The sequence below is a fragment of the Toxorhynchites rutilus genome, chromosome 3 (genome assembly GCF_029784135.1).
Source record: "Toxorhynchites rutilus septentrionalis strain SRP chromosome 3, ASM2978413v1, whole genome shotgun sequence".
NCBI lineage: Eukaryota > Metazoa > Arthropoda > Insecta > Diptera > Culicidae > Toxorhynchites > Toxorhynchites rutilus.
In genome coordinates, this window is record NC_073746.1 from 193,971,690 (window position 1) to 193,987,561 (window position 15,872).

General features: G+C 39.8%; 1 protein-coding gene across 8 annotated transcripts in view; it reads left to right on the plus strand.

Annotated features, from left to right (window-relative positions):
• Window positions 1-15,872, plus strand: part of LOC129777691 (inactivation-no-after-potential D protein) — a 362,102-nt gene that overhangs the window by 178,869 nt on the left and 167,361 nt on the right. For 7 of the 8 annotated variants that reach the window (XM_055784115.1, XM_055784119.1, XM_055784117.1 and 4 more), the window contains 3 exons: window positions 2,242-2,367; window positions 2,422-2,544; window positions 3,469-3,562. In XM_055784115.1, the coding sequence (XP_055640090.1) occupies window positions 2,242-2,367; window positions 2,422-2,544; window positions 3,469-3,562 (343 nt within the window). The remainder of the gene's footprint in view (window positions 1-2,241; window positions 2,368-2,421; window positions 2,545-3,468; window positions 3,563-15,872) is intronic. The other variant, XM_055784121.1, reaches the window with a different exon arrangement.

The window sequence follows — 15,872 nt, forward strand, 5'->3', positions numbered from 1 at the left end:
AGTTAATCTCAAAAACCTCGAAAAGAGAAGCACTGCTTCATTTTGATCTAGATTAGCGCAAATACAATCCTAGTTGAAGGGAGTTTGGCAACTGGCATGCGAACCCAAATAAATTTATATTTTTTTATAACATGTTGAATAACTTGGTATTCCCAAATAGTTTTTTGGTGCACCACCCTAACACCTGCTTTATCATAGCGTCAGTTCAATGCATTAATACAAAACAAACAATGTCAACTGCTTGGAAAAAGGCTGAATATTTTCCTCAGCAGAGATTCATTACAAATACCCTAGCGCAAATATTTCCCTCCCGCTATCTCCCCTCTTTGTCACCACGTTCGGATCGACATGTTCACTCGCTACAGCGCAATACGTTAGAACGCACGCACGTACACACACAAAAATATCCATATATCGATGGCTTGAAGCAATTATATATGCACACACTTATCTCCGTATTGCGCTCTTCCTAATAGAAGTTCTTTTTGTTAATATTGCCGGTCTGAATCACCTTAGCTGTCATTCTTTGTGGAGAGAGTCTTGCTATCGTCATGTGAAACCAAAATTTCAGAACATTAATTTTTTTGGTGAGCTGACGATAGCCTAGCTGATTCCCCACACAATTGTGTAGGTCAAAACCTTAATGCAATGGCGTCAGTTTGACGAATTATTGCAATGCTAGAGACATCAGTGAGTCAGTAATTTGGTCGCGTCCACAGCTCAATCCGAAACAAAGACACGTGATACTTTGAATTTCTTTAGTTCATTCGTCTCTAACCTTCAAAAAGGCCCTTGGAAAACTTTACTTTTTCGTCGTATTACTCCTCCACTCCTCACCGTCCAGATCACCTAGCAACGATGTTGTTCAGTCGGTGTCCTCACGAAGTTTGCCACAGCGAGATACACTGTTTATACTCTAGGCAAATATTCCCCTTCATTCTTTTTCTTTTCCTTTGTTTGTCTTACGATTTCCCCTTCGTTGCTCGTTATTGGCAGCTCTGTTCGGGAAAGCACACAAATGGACAGAACAAATGTATGGGAAAATGGAAAAGCTTACAGTTTTTATGAATTTTAACCATTTATACGCCATGGGATTGTAATGTATAGCATGTCAAACAAATATTAGGGAATTCCCGATTCATTTGGTATGTAAATCGCCAAAATCCGTTCGCGACAAAAATAGTTATTAACGTTAACTTTATTTCATAAAAACGTGACCTGTTTTCTGATTTGGCACCCTTCATGAAAGACGTAGTTCTACGTCAAAATACAAACGGAATATATCACCGGTCCGATTGGTTTTAGAGGAGGTCTCTCGGTTACCTTCCCAGATTTCCCAAAAGATAACAATTCGCATTCGCGATAGGAGTTCAATAAAGAGTACGCCAGATGATGATATCGCAATATTATCGTGGGTCTGATTGGTGGGTGATTATCACTTCATTCGAAAGGTGAAAGTATTATGAGTGATGCTTGTTCTGATCCAAAAACTTGTTTCAATAGCTCAAAAACTGATTTGAAACCAAACTATTACAACCAACTAATTGGCCATTTCAGTAATTTTTTATACTCCATCTGTTTATTTTTATTATTAGGCTCATCTAACGATTCAGCTGTAACAGAGCCGAATTTATCGTGTACATTTTTATCATGTTACACAGTAGCCATTTAGGCGTAAGAGTTTTCCCATCTCATCGATACACATTTTTATCTATTACACAATAGCCGTTTAGGCGTTAGAGTATTCCTATTCTATCAATACACAACACATGTCGCATTTTTCGTCGTAAGAATATTCCTATTGTTCGAATGTGCACAGTTGGACACAGCGGGACTGTTGATATGAGGCTTCCACTGTTGTGTTTATAAATAGCACAAATTACCGATGCAGCAGATCGATTGTATGTGGAGTGAGAGGCTAAGGTCGCCTTCACATGATGATTGATGCATGGACGTAGTAGCTAGAATAACACACAAAGAAGGTCAGTTGAGGGCCCTGAGTTATAAGCTCATGATTGTTCGCTTAGTAGCGGACACGCTACCAATTAGGCTACGAAGACTCTCGTGAGCCAAAATTTGTTAGGCCAATCTTTTAGTAGCAATAATTGGAATTAAGGCGGTAAGCGAGTTTTATTTGCATCAATAATAACGAGACACAAAGTCTTATAATTGCATAAGCATTGAATGATTGAAAGATTGAAGTTGACATGCTGATGCCCAAATTTCGATTCTTCATTTCAGATTGGAGACAGAATTTTAGCTGTAGATGGTTTGGATATTCGATGTGCATCACATGAGCATGCTATGAAAACTATAAAAGCGGCAGATGAAAAAATGGTATTATTGGTGCAAAGTTTAGTAAAAAAGGTAATACACCAAAAAATAACGTACAAGGAAGACTAACAGCATTATTTACAATAGCTCGATGATAAGGAGACTTCGACTCTAATGAAAAAAATACCCCCACCAATTACTCCATGCAAAACTCCAGAACTAGAACTAATACATGAAGGAACTAGCGATTCAAAAAATACTTTAGCAGCGGTAAGTAGTAGGAATAAAGTAGTAACAACAAATTTGGTTTGATTCCCGTTTTTTTAAATTATTTAGTGTGGGAAACAGTTTTGATGGGAATCTGTTCTCCATGTAGAGAAAGTTGAAATGTTTGATTAATATTTTTTAGCTATCCTAATCGAACATACTGAACGAGCCTCTCTTCGCGTTCAATGGGATGTCTGGGTTTTTTTTCTCGCGATTTTATTTAAGTCTCATCGATGCTGTGGATTAATGAAGGAAGGGGAGGGATAACTGATACGTTTTCAGTTTTCAGAAAAATATACTAATTTTTCTACAATGAATCAATTAAAAAAAATCATTAATTTTGATTTCTTACTTAATTTTGGATTGTTTTCATGCTTCAATTTTATTTTTTTCATCATTCATGTCATCAAATTTATTGATTCAATTAGGCAGATCGTTGCATTTGATACCAAGATTGTAAACATACATGATCGATCATTCTATGTTGGCAACCTTTTTAGATTTATGTTGTTTAACACGTTAAGCCCCAATTTTTTTGCTGCTCTTTCCATTCAGTCCGTTTCAATATCATTTGCACAATATCAGTGTCGGTCCCAGCTCCCAAAGGTACTTTCCTACCAAAAAGGTCAACGTCGGCCTCTAGGGACCGACACGGGGCTCAACGTGTCAATAATGTAGTGTGTTCTTCATGTTAAGTCCATTCATTTGATACACATATCCCAATCAACATTTTCGTTTTGAGAAATTATGAAATCAGCCATTTTGTAGCGACGGCTAAATTGAATTTTTGATATTATGGAATATGCATAATTATAATGGCAACGAAAATGAAGGTGTGTTCTAAACTTTAAAATTTGTAGTTCGTTCGTCTCTAAGATCACTCTATATGAAGTGTACCATATATAATGTCGGTATGTATTTTTGCAGGATGGTAATCAAGAAAATATGCAGAAGGAAAATGGAGCAGCCATGGTAGAAAGTGAGATAAACAATAGAGCAAATACGCCGTTGATCACGACAGGTAAATTACTAAATACGAAGTGAGTTCATTATTCAGTTTGAATAACAATAGGGCCCACCAGAATTTGCTGTCCGTTTTTATAATGATAAATATCTTGTATAATATATTTTCCTCCATTATTTGTAATTTCTTGCCAGGTTTTGGGTTCGATTCTTGTTCTTCAGACTTGCAGAAGAACAGGAACGGGTACATACGAATTCTCGAACTTGCCATCAAAATGAGTGAAACGTTGATACGGCGAAGTTCCTCGTTCCTAGAGGGACATTCTAGAATCAGAAGAAGTTAGCGTGCAAGGCACGACCAAGGGACCAAGGGACTACGTCTAACTGGAGTATATGGGGGTTAAATGAAAACCTAAACACATAACAGAAATGAAAGATTCCAAATGCTTATAACTCAAACATTTCTTACTGGATCGAGAAGATGTTTGCATCAATTGATAGGAAATATTTCTACGCTTCTATCGCAATTAATAAAATGTTATTTTTCATTAGATAAACAATTGAATAACTGTAAAATGCGTTATCGAAACGCCCTAACTACCTCGTTCTGACTGGCCCGAGTTACGGTTTCCCCAACACAGCCATTAAAACCAAGCAGCCTAAGGGAAATCGGCATCGCAAATACATGGAAGTATGGGGATTTTTGTTCTCACCGAAATGTGTTCCCTAACACAGACTTCAAAACCAAGCAGCGTAAAAGAAATCGGCATTGCAAATACATGAGAGTTGGGGGTATTTTGTTCCGACTGAAATGTGTTTCCCTAACACAGACTTGAAACCCATGGAGCGTGGGGAAATTGACATTGCAAATACACACAAGTTGGGGGTATTTTCGTTCCGGCTGAAGTGTGTTTCCCTAACACATACTTTAGAACCTAGGAGTCTGAGGAAATTGGCTTTGCAAATTCATACAGGTCGGAGGTATTTTTGTTCCAACTGAAATGTGTTTAGCTAATACTGACTTCTAAGCCAAGGTGTCTGGGAAAATCGGCATTGCAAATACATGTATGTCGGGTGTGGGTATTTTTGTTCTGACTGAAAGGTGTTTGCCTAACACAGGCTTCAAAACCAAGATGTCTGGGGAAATCGGCTTTGCAAATAAATGCAAACTGCGAGTATTTCTGTACTGGCTTGCCTCTGTGCAGACTAGAGTATGTTTCCTCAACACAGTCTCCTAAACTTAGGAACCTGAGAAAACCGTGCAGACACTAGAGGCAAATGAACTTTCAAGTTTAAAGTTTCTATAGTATAAAAAGTAGAAATTCAAGTTGTTGATTCATGCAAGCCGGGGTACTTCTGCAATTTTGACGTAGGATTACGTCTTTTATTTCTATACCGGGGTGAACCCCGTGAGGACTTGTTTGTTGAGGGACCAAGCAGACAGCTCGTTAGTCGTTCGTAGGCTTCACGAAAGCAGCTCGGATAAGCGCACCAGTCGCAGTGAGTGTGTTAAAAAGCCACATCGCTATCGACCGGGAACTTTGAGTGAAATTCGTCGCTATCAGAAGTCGACCGAATTGCTGATCCGCAAGCTAGCTTTGCAGCATTTGGTTCGTAGAATTGCTCAGGACTTCAAAACCGACTTGCACTTCAAAAGTTCCGCGGTTATGACGCTGCAGGAAGCCTATTCGAGGATACTAATTTGTGTGCTATCCACGCAAAACGCGTCACATCATGCCCAAGGACATTCAGCTGGCCCGTCGAATCCAAGGAGAGCGTGCTATATTAGCTTGGCATATAATCAACGGCCCTTTTCAGGGCTCCAAATTTGATGGATTAGAGTTCAGAAAAGTTTTTTACAGGCCAAACTGAAAGGAGTATATTCGTTCGGATGCCATTCAGCATCGAGAAAATTCCGGAAAGATCTAATCGTTGCTGAAAAATATTCTGCCAGTTCCCTGGGAATTGAAAAATACATTCATGCGAAAGAGTTTATTTAATGTTTTCTAACCATATAACACTGTGACCAAATATTTTTCAATCAAGTGCTATTAACAGGTGGTTATCGAGTTAGCATTAACCACTGGTGGGCTTCGAGTATCGAGGAAAATTGGGAAAGAACTAATCGTTGCTGAAAAATATTCTGTCAGTTCCCCTGGGAATTGAAAAATACATTGATGCGAAAGAGTTTATTCTAATGTATTCTATCCATATAACACTGCAACCAAATACATTTGGTTTTGTGACTTTTCAATCAATCTGAATTAACAGGAAAGCTTCTGAAAATTATTCTTCCTCTCAGTAGAAAATTTTCGTATCCAATATTGTATGCGCGCTCAACGGAAAATGTTTCGTATCGCGAAAATTATATAATTTTCAATCGATTGCTCAGTCGCTGAAAGTTTCAAACTCAGAGAGTTCATTCCCCTCTAGTTTGCCTTCCAAATTGCTACCGTAAATCACACCTTCTCTCGATTCAATCACGTACAAAAAACATACTTAAGCGATGTTCTGGTGGTAAAACATATTCATTTTTCGTGAGGACATCGACAAGACAACATCGTTACTGAACGAGCTGGACGAGCTGGACGAGCTGAACGAGCTAAACGGCGAGGGATCGAGGAATTCATTACCTGGCCTGACTTGAACTGAAACGCATTTATTCATTCCCTTGGAATTGAAAATTTCTATCCATATAATACTGCGACCAAATACATTTGGTTTTGTGATTTTTCAATCAAGTGCGATCAACGTAAGACCACGTCTTTCGGCAATTTATTAGAGGTGCAATGAATCCTAAGAAGGAATTCCCGTTCTACGCGCACTGGCAAACGAAGTTTGCTCAACAATTTCTCAAACGAGAAATTGGTGTTGTGAGAAAGGATGAGCGAACGCAAAAAAATATGTAGACTGATTTGATGCAACAGTTATTTTGTCTATTGGAAATGGAATACAAATCATATACCAATACAAGCAATGTATTATGTATTATACAACTTTCGTGTGATTGCTTTTTTTGCTGAATATTGTGCCTTCAACGTAACGCTCTCGGTTTCGAAGTCCCCCAGATATTCATTTATTCATTCATTCAGAATTGATTCAGAAACTAAAAACAATTGATCACTAAATGAAAGATAGTCCTACGTCACCGTTGCGGTTATACCACAGATATAACCCACTTCCTGTTTTTTTTGCACTCCTGAAAGTGTTTTTCTAACACGGATTACAAAAACTGGTACGAACACAACGCTTCGGCTCGGTTATTCAAGATTGCATTGACCGATATGCCTTCATATCTTCTGCTCACCGATTTTTTACACATACCAATTGATGATTAGGCAAAATGTTGATAACCATTTGTTGCGATAACGCCTATTGATTAAACCATATGCGTTCGACGTACAAAATCGGAACCGAGTGCCTGAAGTTCATCAAATCAAGCCAATTCGCGGTTCGAGAAGTACGTACACTTGCGAGAGGGAAATATAAAATAAAATAATCGTTTGATAGTTCTTCCGTTCACATCTTTTGTCCTAGGCATCATACCAAACGTGGAAGGATTGTCATTAAATTTACAATCAAAAATTTAATCAATACAGACAAATGATTGCTAAGCTAAGGTAGTCCCACGCCAGTTTTGTGGTTATATCATTGATATAACCCACCCATTTTTTGATGTAGGACTACGGAATTTTTGAATTTAATTCGCTCGTTTGCTACGCCGTATATCATTCTGAAGAAAAAAAAACAAATTTTATTAATAATCAATTTGAAAAAGTGGGACACGGAAAAAACAGGAAAAAAACGGTGACGTAGGACCATCTTTCATTTAGTGATCAATTGTTTTTAGTTGCTTCTGAATCAATTCTGAATGAATGGATAAATGAATATCTGGGGGACTTCGAAAACGAGAGCGTTACGTTGAAGACACAATATTCAGCAAAAAAAGCAATCACACGAAAGTTGTATAATACATAATACATTGCTTGTATTGGGATATGATTTGTATTCCATTTCCAATAGACAAAATAACTGTTGCATCAAATCAGTCTACATATTTTTTGCGTTCGCTCATCCTTTCTCACAACACCAATTTCTCGTTTGAGAAATTGTTGAGCAAACATCGTTTGCCAGTGCGCGTAGAACGGGAATTCCTTCTTAGGATCATTGCACCTCTAATAAATTGCCGAAAGACGTGGTCTTACGTTGATCGCACTTGATTGAAAAATCACAAAACCAAATGTATTTGGTCGCAGTATTATATGGATAGAAATTTTCAATTCCAAGGGAATGAATAAATGCGTTTCAGGTCAAGTCAGGCCAGGTAATGAATTCCTCGATCCCTCGCCGTTCAGCTCGTCCAGCTCGTTCAGTAACGATGTTGTCTTGTCGATGTCCTCACGAAAAATGAATGCGTTTTACCACCAGAACATCGCTTAAGTATGTTTTTTGTACGTGATTGAATCGAGAGAAGGTGTGGTTTACGGTAGCAATTTGGAAGGCAAACTAGAGGGGAATGAACTCTCTGAGTTTGAAACTTTCAGCGACTGAGCAATCGATTGAAAATTATATAATTTTCGCGATACGAAACATTTTCCGTTGAGCGCGCATACAATATTGGATACGAAAATTTTCTACTGAGAGGAAGAATAATTTTCAGAAGCTTCCCTGTTAATTCAGATTGATTGAAAAATCACAAAACCAAATGTATTTGGTTGCAGTGTTATATGGATAGAATACATTAGAATAAACTCTTTCGCATCAATGTATTTTTCAATTCCCAGGGGAACTGACAGAATATTTTTCAGCAACGATTAGTTCTTTCCCAATTTTCCTCGATACTCGAAGCCCACCAGTGGTTAATGCTAACTCGATAACCACCTGTTAATAGCACTTGATTGAAAAATATTTGGTCACAGTGTTATATGGTTAGAAAACATTAAATAAACTCTTTCGCGTGAATGTATTTTTCAATTCCCAGGGAACTGGCAGAATATTTTTCAGCAACGATTGGATCTTTCCGGAATTTTCTCGATGCTGAATGGCATCCGAACGAATATACTCCTTTCAGTTTGGCCTGTAAAAAACTTTTCTGAACTCTAATCCATCAAATTTGGAGCCCTGGAAAGGGCCGTTGATTATATGCCAAGCTAATATAGCACGCTCTCCTTGGATTCGACGGGCCAGCTGAATGTCCTTGGGCATGATGTGACGCGTTTTGCGTGGATAGCACACAAATTAGTATCCTCGAATAGGCTTCCTGCAGCGTCATAACGGCGGAACTTTTGAAGCGCAAGTCGGTTTTGAAGTCCTGAGCATTTCCACGAATCAAATGCTGCAAAGCTAGCTTGCGGATCAGCAATTCGGTCGACTTCTGATAGCGACGAATTTCACTCAAAGTTCCCGGTCGATAGCGATGTGGCTTTTTAACACACTCACTGTGACTGGTGCGCTTATCCAAGCTGCTTTCGTGAAGCCCTACCACCGAACGACTAACGAGCTGTTTGCTTGGTCCCTCAACAAACAAGTCCTCACGGTGCGAGAGTAGAGTAAGAAATGAACGAAAGCAAAGGAAGCGTGATATTATAAACCATAAAAGTATAAAATGTAAACCCCACCCTTATTATATTCGCTTACCCTGAGGGAGAAACGAATAACATCGAAGTAAGTATACAGTAAGCTTATATAATAAAGAGGGTGGGGTTTACATTTTATACTTTTATGGTTTATAATATCACGCTTCCTTTGCTTTCCCACATTCCATTTTGCCTGCCAAGATCGGGTCGATGAAATGTCAACAATCGACCTCAAATGCTGCCACCTTGCAATCGAGTTATCGACCTTTCATATGCATTCATCGAACAACTTGACGCCACTTTTTCGCCAACATGTGCAAGGCGTCGACCTGCTTGCAGCGCTGCTTCCAGCACTGCTTGCTGCTTGTTTGTATTGGTTTGTTATTGAAAATGAAAAGGAAATACATTGATCGATTTTAATCATTTTATTGAAAAAAAAAAATTATAAAAAACAATGTATAATAAAAATAAGGTATATAATGGAATCGGTGCATCCGGGTTGTCTGGATTGACGATTCAAATCCGACTGAGTACATTGATGAATACCTCCTTGCCCTTGATGACACAGATATGTGGCTGAGGAGGATTCTTCAATGTGCATGAAGCACGAGATCTCCGATGGGGAAAATTGCTCGAAATACTATCGATGGCCAGGTCCTGCTGCTGTTGCTGTTGATGCTGTTCCCCGGAATAGCACCCTGGACTTAAAGGATACTGCTGCGGGAAAGCTGATGCTGTTGGCTGGTGTGACAGAAGTGGAAATAAGCAATGTGGTGATGAGGGAAATCATCTTTCTCACTCGCCGATTGATTGAGGATGTATTCATAGCTGAAACAAAATAAAATGATTAGTATATGAAAAGCAGAAAAGAATTCCCTACTCACCAGTTGTATGATCCGGATAAAAATGCGAACATTAAAATATCATGCGATTACGTTCGCTTACCTCGCCTATTTTCATTCTACTATACAACGGAGTCAGTGCATTCGGGTTCCTCCGGGGTGGTAATTCAGCTGAGCAAGTTGATAAATATCTCCTTGTCGTTGAGTTTTCGTGTCTGAAGAGGATTTTTGAATGTGCGCAAGCACGGAACCTCTAATGGGGAAAGTTCTTCGCAATACCATACCATGGTCAAATTCTGCTGCTGCTGCTGTTGATGCTGTCCCCCGGCATTGCCAACAGGGGTTGGAGGTTACTGCTGCAGGAAAACGGATGTTGTTGGCTGCTGTGATAGAAGAACCACCAGTGATGCCATTTGGTTTGTTTAATTATTCAGTATTTTCGACTAACGAACTACCGCGTTGGCGATATTGGGGAATAGGCATGACAGTATGGATTTGCAGAAGGAATGAATACACTTTTAAAATGAAAATTATGAATGAACATGATTTTTCCGTTTTCCTGCAGCAGTAACCTCCAACCCCTGTTGGCAATGCCGGGGGACAGCATCAACAGCAGCAGCAGCAGAATTTGACCATGGTATGGTATTGCGAAGAACTTTCCCCATTAGAGGTTCCGTGCTTGCGCACATTCAAAAATCCTCTTCAGACACGAAAACTCAACGACAAGGAGGTATTTATCAACTTGCTCAGCTGAATTACCACCCCGGAGGAACCCGAATGCACTGACTCCGTTGTATAGTAGAATGAAAATAGGCGAGGTAAGCGAACGTAATCGCATGATATTTTAATGTTCGCATTTTTATCCGGATCATACAACTGGTGAGTAGGGAATTCATTTCTGCTTTTCACTTACTAATCATTTTATTTTGTTTCAGCTATGAATACATCCGACTCAATCAATCGGCGAATGAGAAAGATGATTTCCCTCATCACCACATTGCTTATTTCCACTTCTGTCACACCAGCCAACAGCATCAGCTTTCCCGCAGCAGTATCCTTTAAGTCCAGGGTGCTATTCCGGGGAACAGCATCAACAGCAACAGCAGCAGGACCTGGCCATCGATAGTATTTCGAGCAATTTTCCCCATCGGAGATCCCGTGCTTCACGCACATTGAAGAATCCTCCTCAGCCACATATCTGTGTCATCAAGGGCAAGGAGGTATTCATCAATGTACTCAGTCGGATTTGAATCGTCAATCCAGACAACCCGGATGCACCGATTCCATTATATACCTTATTTTTATTATACATGGTTTTTTATTATTTTTTTTTCAATAAAATGATTAAAATCGATCAATGTATTTCCTTTTCATTTTCAATAACAAACCAATACAAACAAGCAGCAAGCAGTGCTGGAAGTAGCGCTGCAAGCAGGTCGACGCCTTGCACATGTTGGCGAAAAAGTGGCGTCAAGTTGTTCGATGAATGCATATGAAAGGTCGATAACTCGATTGCAAGGTGGCAGCATTTGAGGTCGATTGTTGACATTTCATCGACCCGATCTTGGCAGGCAAAACGGAATGTGGGTAGAGGGACCAAGCAGATAGCTCGTTAGTCTTTCGGTGGTAAGGCACCACGAAAGCAGCTAGGATAAGCGTACCAGTCGCAGGAAGTGTGTTAAAAAGCCACATCGCTATCGACCGGGAACTTTGCGTGAAATTCGTCTATCGCTATCAGAAATCGACCGAAATGTTGATCAGCAAGCTACCTTTGCACCGTTTGGTTCGTGGAATTGCCCAGGACTTCAAAACCTTGCTCGTCAAAGTCCCGCGGTTATGTCACTGCAGGAGGCCTATTCGATGATACCAATTTGTGTGCTATCCACGCAAAGCGTGTCACATTATGCCCAAGGACATCCTGCTGGCCCATCGTACCCGAGGAGAGCGTGCTATATTAGTTTAGCATATAAATTTGATGGATTAGAGTTCAGAAAAGTTTTTTGCAGGCTGAACTGAAATGAGCATTTAGCGAAAATCGTGGTGTCGATGATAATTCGATACCGATAGGGGCCATGTATATGGATTTGATAGTGAAGAATATGAAATACATGACATGGTGTAGTGAATATTTTCCCATATCGAAGAAATCACTTCGATGAAACTGCATTATAAAATTATTTGTGTACGAATGCCGTAATCGATAGTCGACTCTAATTTGCGCTTTGTAATTTCCTCGGAGGACTCGATTCCTCCTTTGAGCATTAATAATCTCTTTCTGGCAAAACGAAGTGGTATGAATCACATTATTCGAAAGATAAAATGAAGATGTTTTCTGCCAATTTCCTTCAACCTCCAAACATCCTCGCTAATCCTTTCTCACAACAAATAATCGCTTTAAAATTAAATGATTTTCGCGATGTGAAAAATTATCCGTTTTTCATGTTATGCATCCAATATTGGATACGAAAATTATCTACTGATGGGCAAAAATAATATTCAGAAGCTTTCTTCTCAATTGTGATTGATTGAAAAGTCACAGGAGGGTTGTGTCCGAGACACGACCGCATAGTTGACGTAGGATTCCGTTAGACTATCTGTTGATTTTGGATATGTTTAAAGAATTACATCGTTAAACTCTTTGATAATGATATGGTGGCCCTGAAAAGGGCCGTTTTGTTTGGTTGTTGGGTATTGTATGTTAACTCCACCAGTGTTTATCGAGTGATGATGGCAGAACGATGGTAAACAGTCGTTGAATGGTGCGTATCAGATAAAAAATACCGAAGTGGAACGATATATGATGAAAACCGCCCTCTGTAATCCTAGACGAGATGCCTCCTGTGATATGTATGTATTTATATTTATATTTATTCATTTGCCAACAGATACAATGGTTATCCCAATGACATGAAAATTACGACACTACACATATTAATTAAAAACTCGACGGAAACAACTCTTATTTCTACAACGTGAAACATTAAAGTCAAACACATCGTAGTATCTGTTGAAGACACGGCACATCCTTCGCATGGGCTCGTTAAATCCATAATTTGTTCGCGAGGGATGGACGCATAAGAAAACGTGAGAGCGTAAATTACGGCGGCGGATGTTTATGTTAAGACAGCTTAACAGCGAAGTACAGTCGATGTTACCTTGAAGCAGGTCACCAATGAAGCATGCCATCGTGATGTTACGTCTCGCCTCAAGTGATTCCAAGTGTATTAACATGCAACGACTTTTGTAGCTAGGCAAGTTGTGGACGTCATTCCAAGGAAGATGCCTCAGAGCGAAACGGATAAACTTTCGTTGGATTGCTTCGATGCGGTTCACCTCGTTTTGGTAGTATGGGCACCACACTACAGCCGAATATTCCATTATTGGTCGAACCAAAGAACAGTACAAAGCCTTAAGGCAATATATATCCTTGAATTCTTTGGCGAAGCGGAACATGAACCCGAGTTGAGATGAAGCTTTCGACACCACGTAGGCGACGTGGTCCTTGAATGTAAGCTTGGAATCAAGTAGTAATCCAAGATCCTTGACCGTCGATTCCCGTTTCAAGCTTATCCCCGATAGAACATAGTTGTGTTGAATCAATGTACGTTGTCTACCGAATGAAATTATAGAGCATTTCGATGCATTGAGTGACATGCAGTTTAGTTGGCACCACTCGGCGAAAGCTTCTAATTGCAGCTGTAGAAAAACAGCATCGCTTGGTTTCCGTATCACGAGATACAACTTGAGGTCGGCATTTCAGAATGTAGTTAACGTCATTCATATACAGCAGAAACAGGAATGGCCCTAGATGGCTGCCTTGAGGAACGCCAGATGTCACGGGGAAGGAAGGAGCAACATAGTCCGCAATTTTGACAGACATGCTTCGACCAGTCAAATAAGAAGAAAGCCAAGCAAGCAGGTCGTTCTGAACACCTAACCTGTCATACTTAGCCAAAGCAATGTCGTGATTCATTTTATCGAATGCTGCAGAGAGGTCTGTATATATAGCATCTACTTGATGGCCTTGCTCAATTTCACGGATGATGTAGGAAGTGAACTGTACTAAATTGGTAGTCGTTGAGCGCTTGGACATGAAACCATGCTGGTCCATCGAAATGCAGTGAGCGAAGTTTTGAACCAATTCTCCTTTGAGCATTAATAATCTCTTTCTGGCAAAACGAAGTGGTATGAATCACATTATTCGAAAGATAAAATGAAGATGTTTTCTGCCAATTTCCTTCAACCTCCAAACATCCTCGCTAATCCTTTCTCACAACAAATAATCGCTTTAAAATTAAATGATTTTCGCGATGTGAAAAATTATCCGTTTTTCATGTTATGCATCCAATATTGGATACGAAAATTATCTACTGATGGGCAAAAATAATATTCAGAAGCTTTCTTCTCAATTGTGATTGATTGAAAAGTCACAGGAGGGTTGTGTCCGAGACACGACCGCATAGTTGACGTAGGATTCCGTTAGACTATCTGTTGATTTTGGATATGTTTAAAGAATTACATCGTTAAACTCTTTGATAATGATATGGTGGCCCTGAAAAGGGCCGTTTTGTTTGGTTGTTGGGTATTGTATGTTAACTCCACCAGTGTTTATCGAGTGATGATGGCAGAACGATGGTAAACAGTCGTTGAATGGTGCGTATCAGATAAAAAATACCGAAGTGGAACGATATATGATGAAAACCGCCCTCTGTAATCCTAGACGAGATGCCTCCTGTGATATGTATGTATTTATATTTATATTTATTCATTTGCCAACAGATACAATGGTTATCCCAATGACATGAAAATTACGACACTACACATATTAATTAAAAACTCGACGGAAACAACTCTTATTTCTACAACGTGAAACATTAAAATCAAACACATCGTAGTATCTGTTGAAGACACGGCACATCCTTCGCATGGGCTCGTTAAATCCATAATTTGTTCGCGAGGGATGGACGCATAAGAAAACGTGAGAGCGTAAATTACGGCGGCGGATGTTTATGTTAAGACAGCTTAACAGCGAAGTACAGTCGATGTTACCTTGAAGCAGGTCACCAATGAAGCATGCCATCGTGATGTTACGTCTCGCCTCAAGTGATTCCAAGTGTATTAACATGCAACGACTTTTGTAGCTGGGCAAGTTGTGGACGTCATTCCAAGGAAGATGCCTCAGAGCGAAACGGATAAACTTTCGTTGGATTGCTTCGATGCGGTTCACCTCGTTTTGGTAGTATGGGCACCACACTACAGCCGAATATTCCATTATTGGTCGAACCAAAGAACAGTACAAAGCCTTAAGGCAATATATATCCTTGAATTCTTTGGCGAAGCGGAACATGAACCCGAGTTGAGATGAAGCTTTCGACACCACGTAGGCGACGTGGTCCTTGAATGTAAGCTTGGAATCAAGTAGTAATCCAAGATCCTTGACCGTCGATTCCCGTTTCAAGCTTATCCCCGATAGAACATAGTTGTGTTGAATCAATGTACGTTGTCTACCGAATGAAATTATAGAGCATTTCGATGCATTGAGTGACATGCAGTTTAGTTGGCACCACTCGGCGAAAGCTTCTAATTGCAGCTGTAGAAAAACAGCATCGCTTGGTTTCCGTATCACGAGATACAACTTGAGGTCGGCATTTCAGAATGTAGTTAACGTCATTCATATACAGCAGAAACAGGAATGGCCCTAGATGGCTGCCTTGAGGAACGCCAGATGTCACGGGGAAGGAAGGAGCAACATAGTCCGCAATTTTGACAGACATGCTTCGACCAGTCAAATAAGAAGAAAGCCAAGCAAGCAGGTCGTTCTGAACACCTAACCTGTCATACTTAGCCAAAGCAATGTCGTGATTCATTTTATCGAATGCTGCAGAGAGGTCTGTATATATAGCATCTACTTGATGGCCTTGCTCAATTTCACGGATGATGTAGGAAGTGA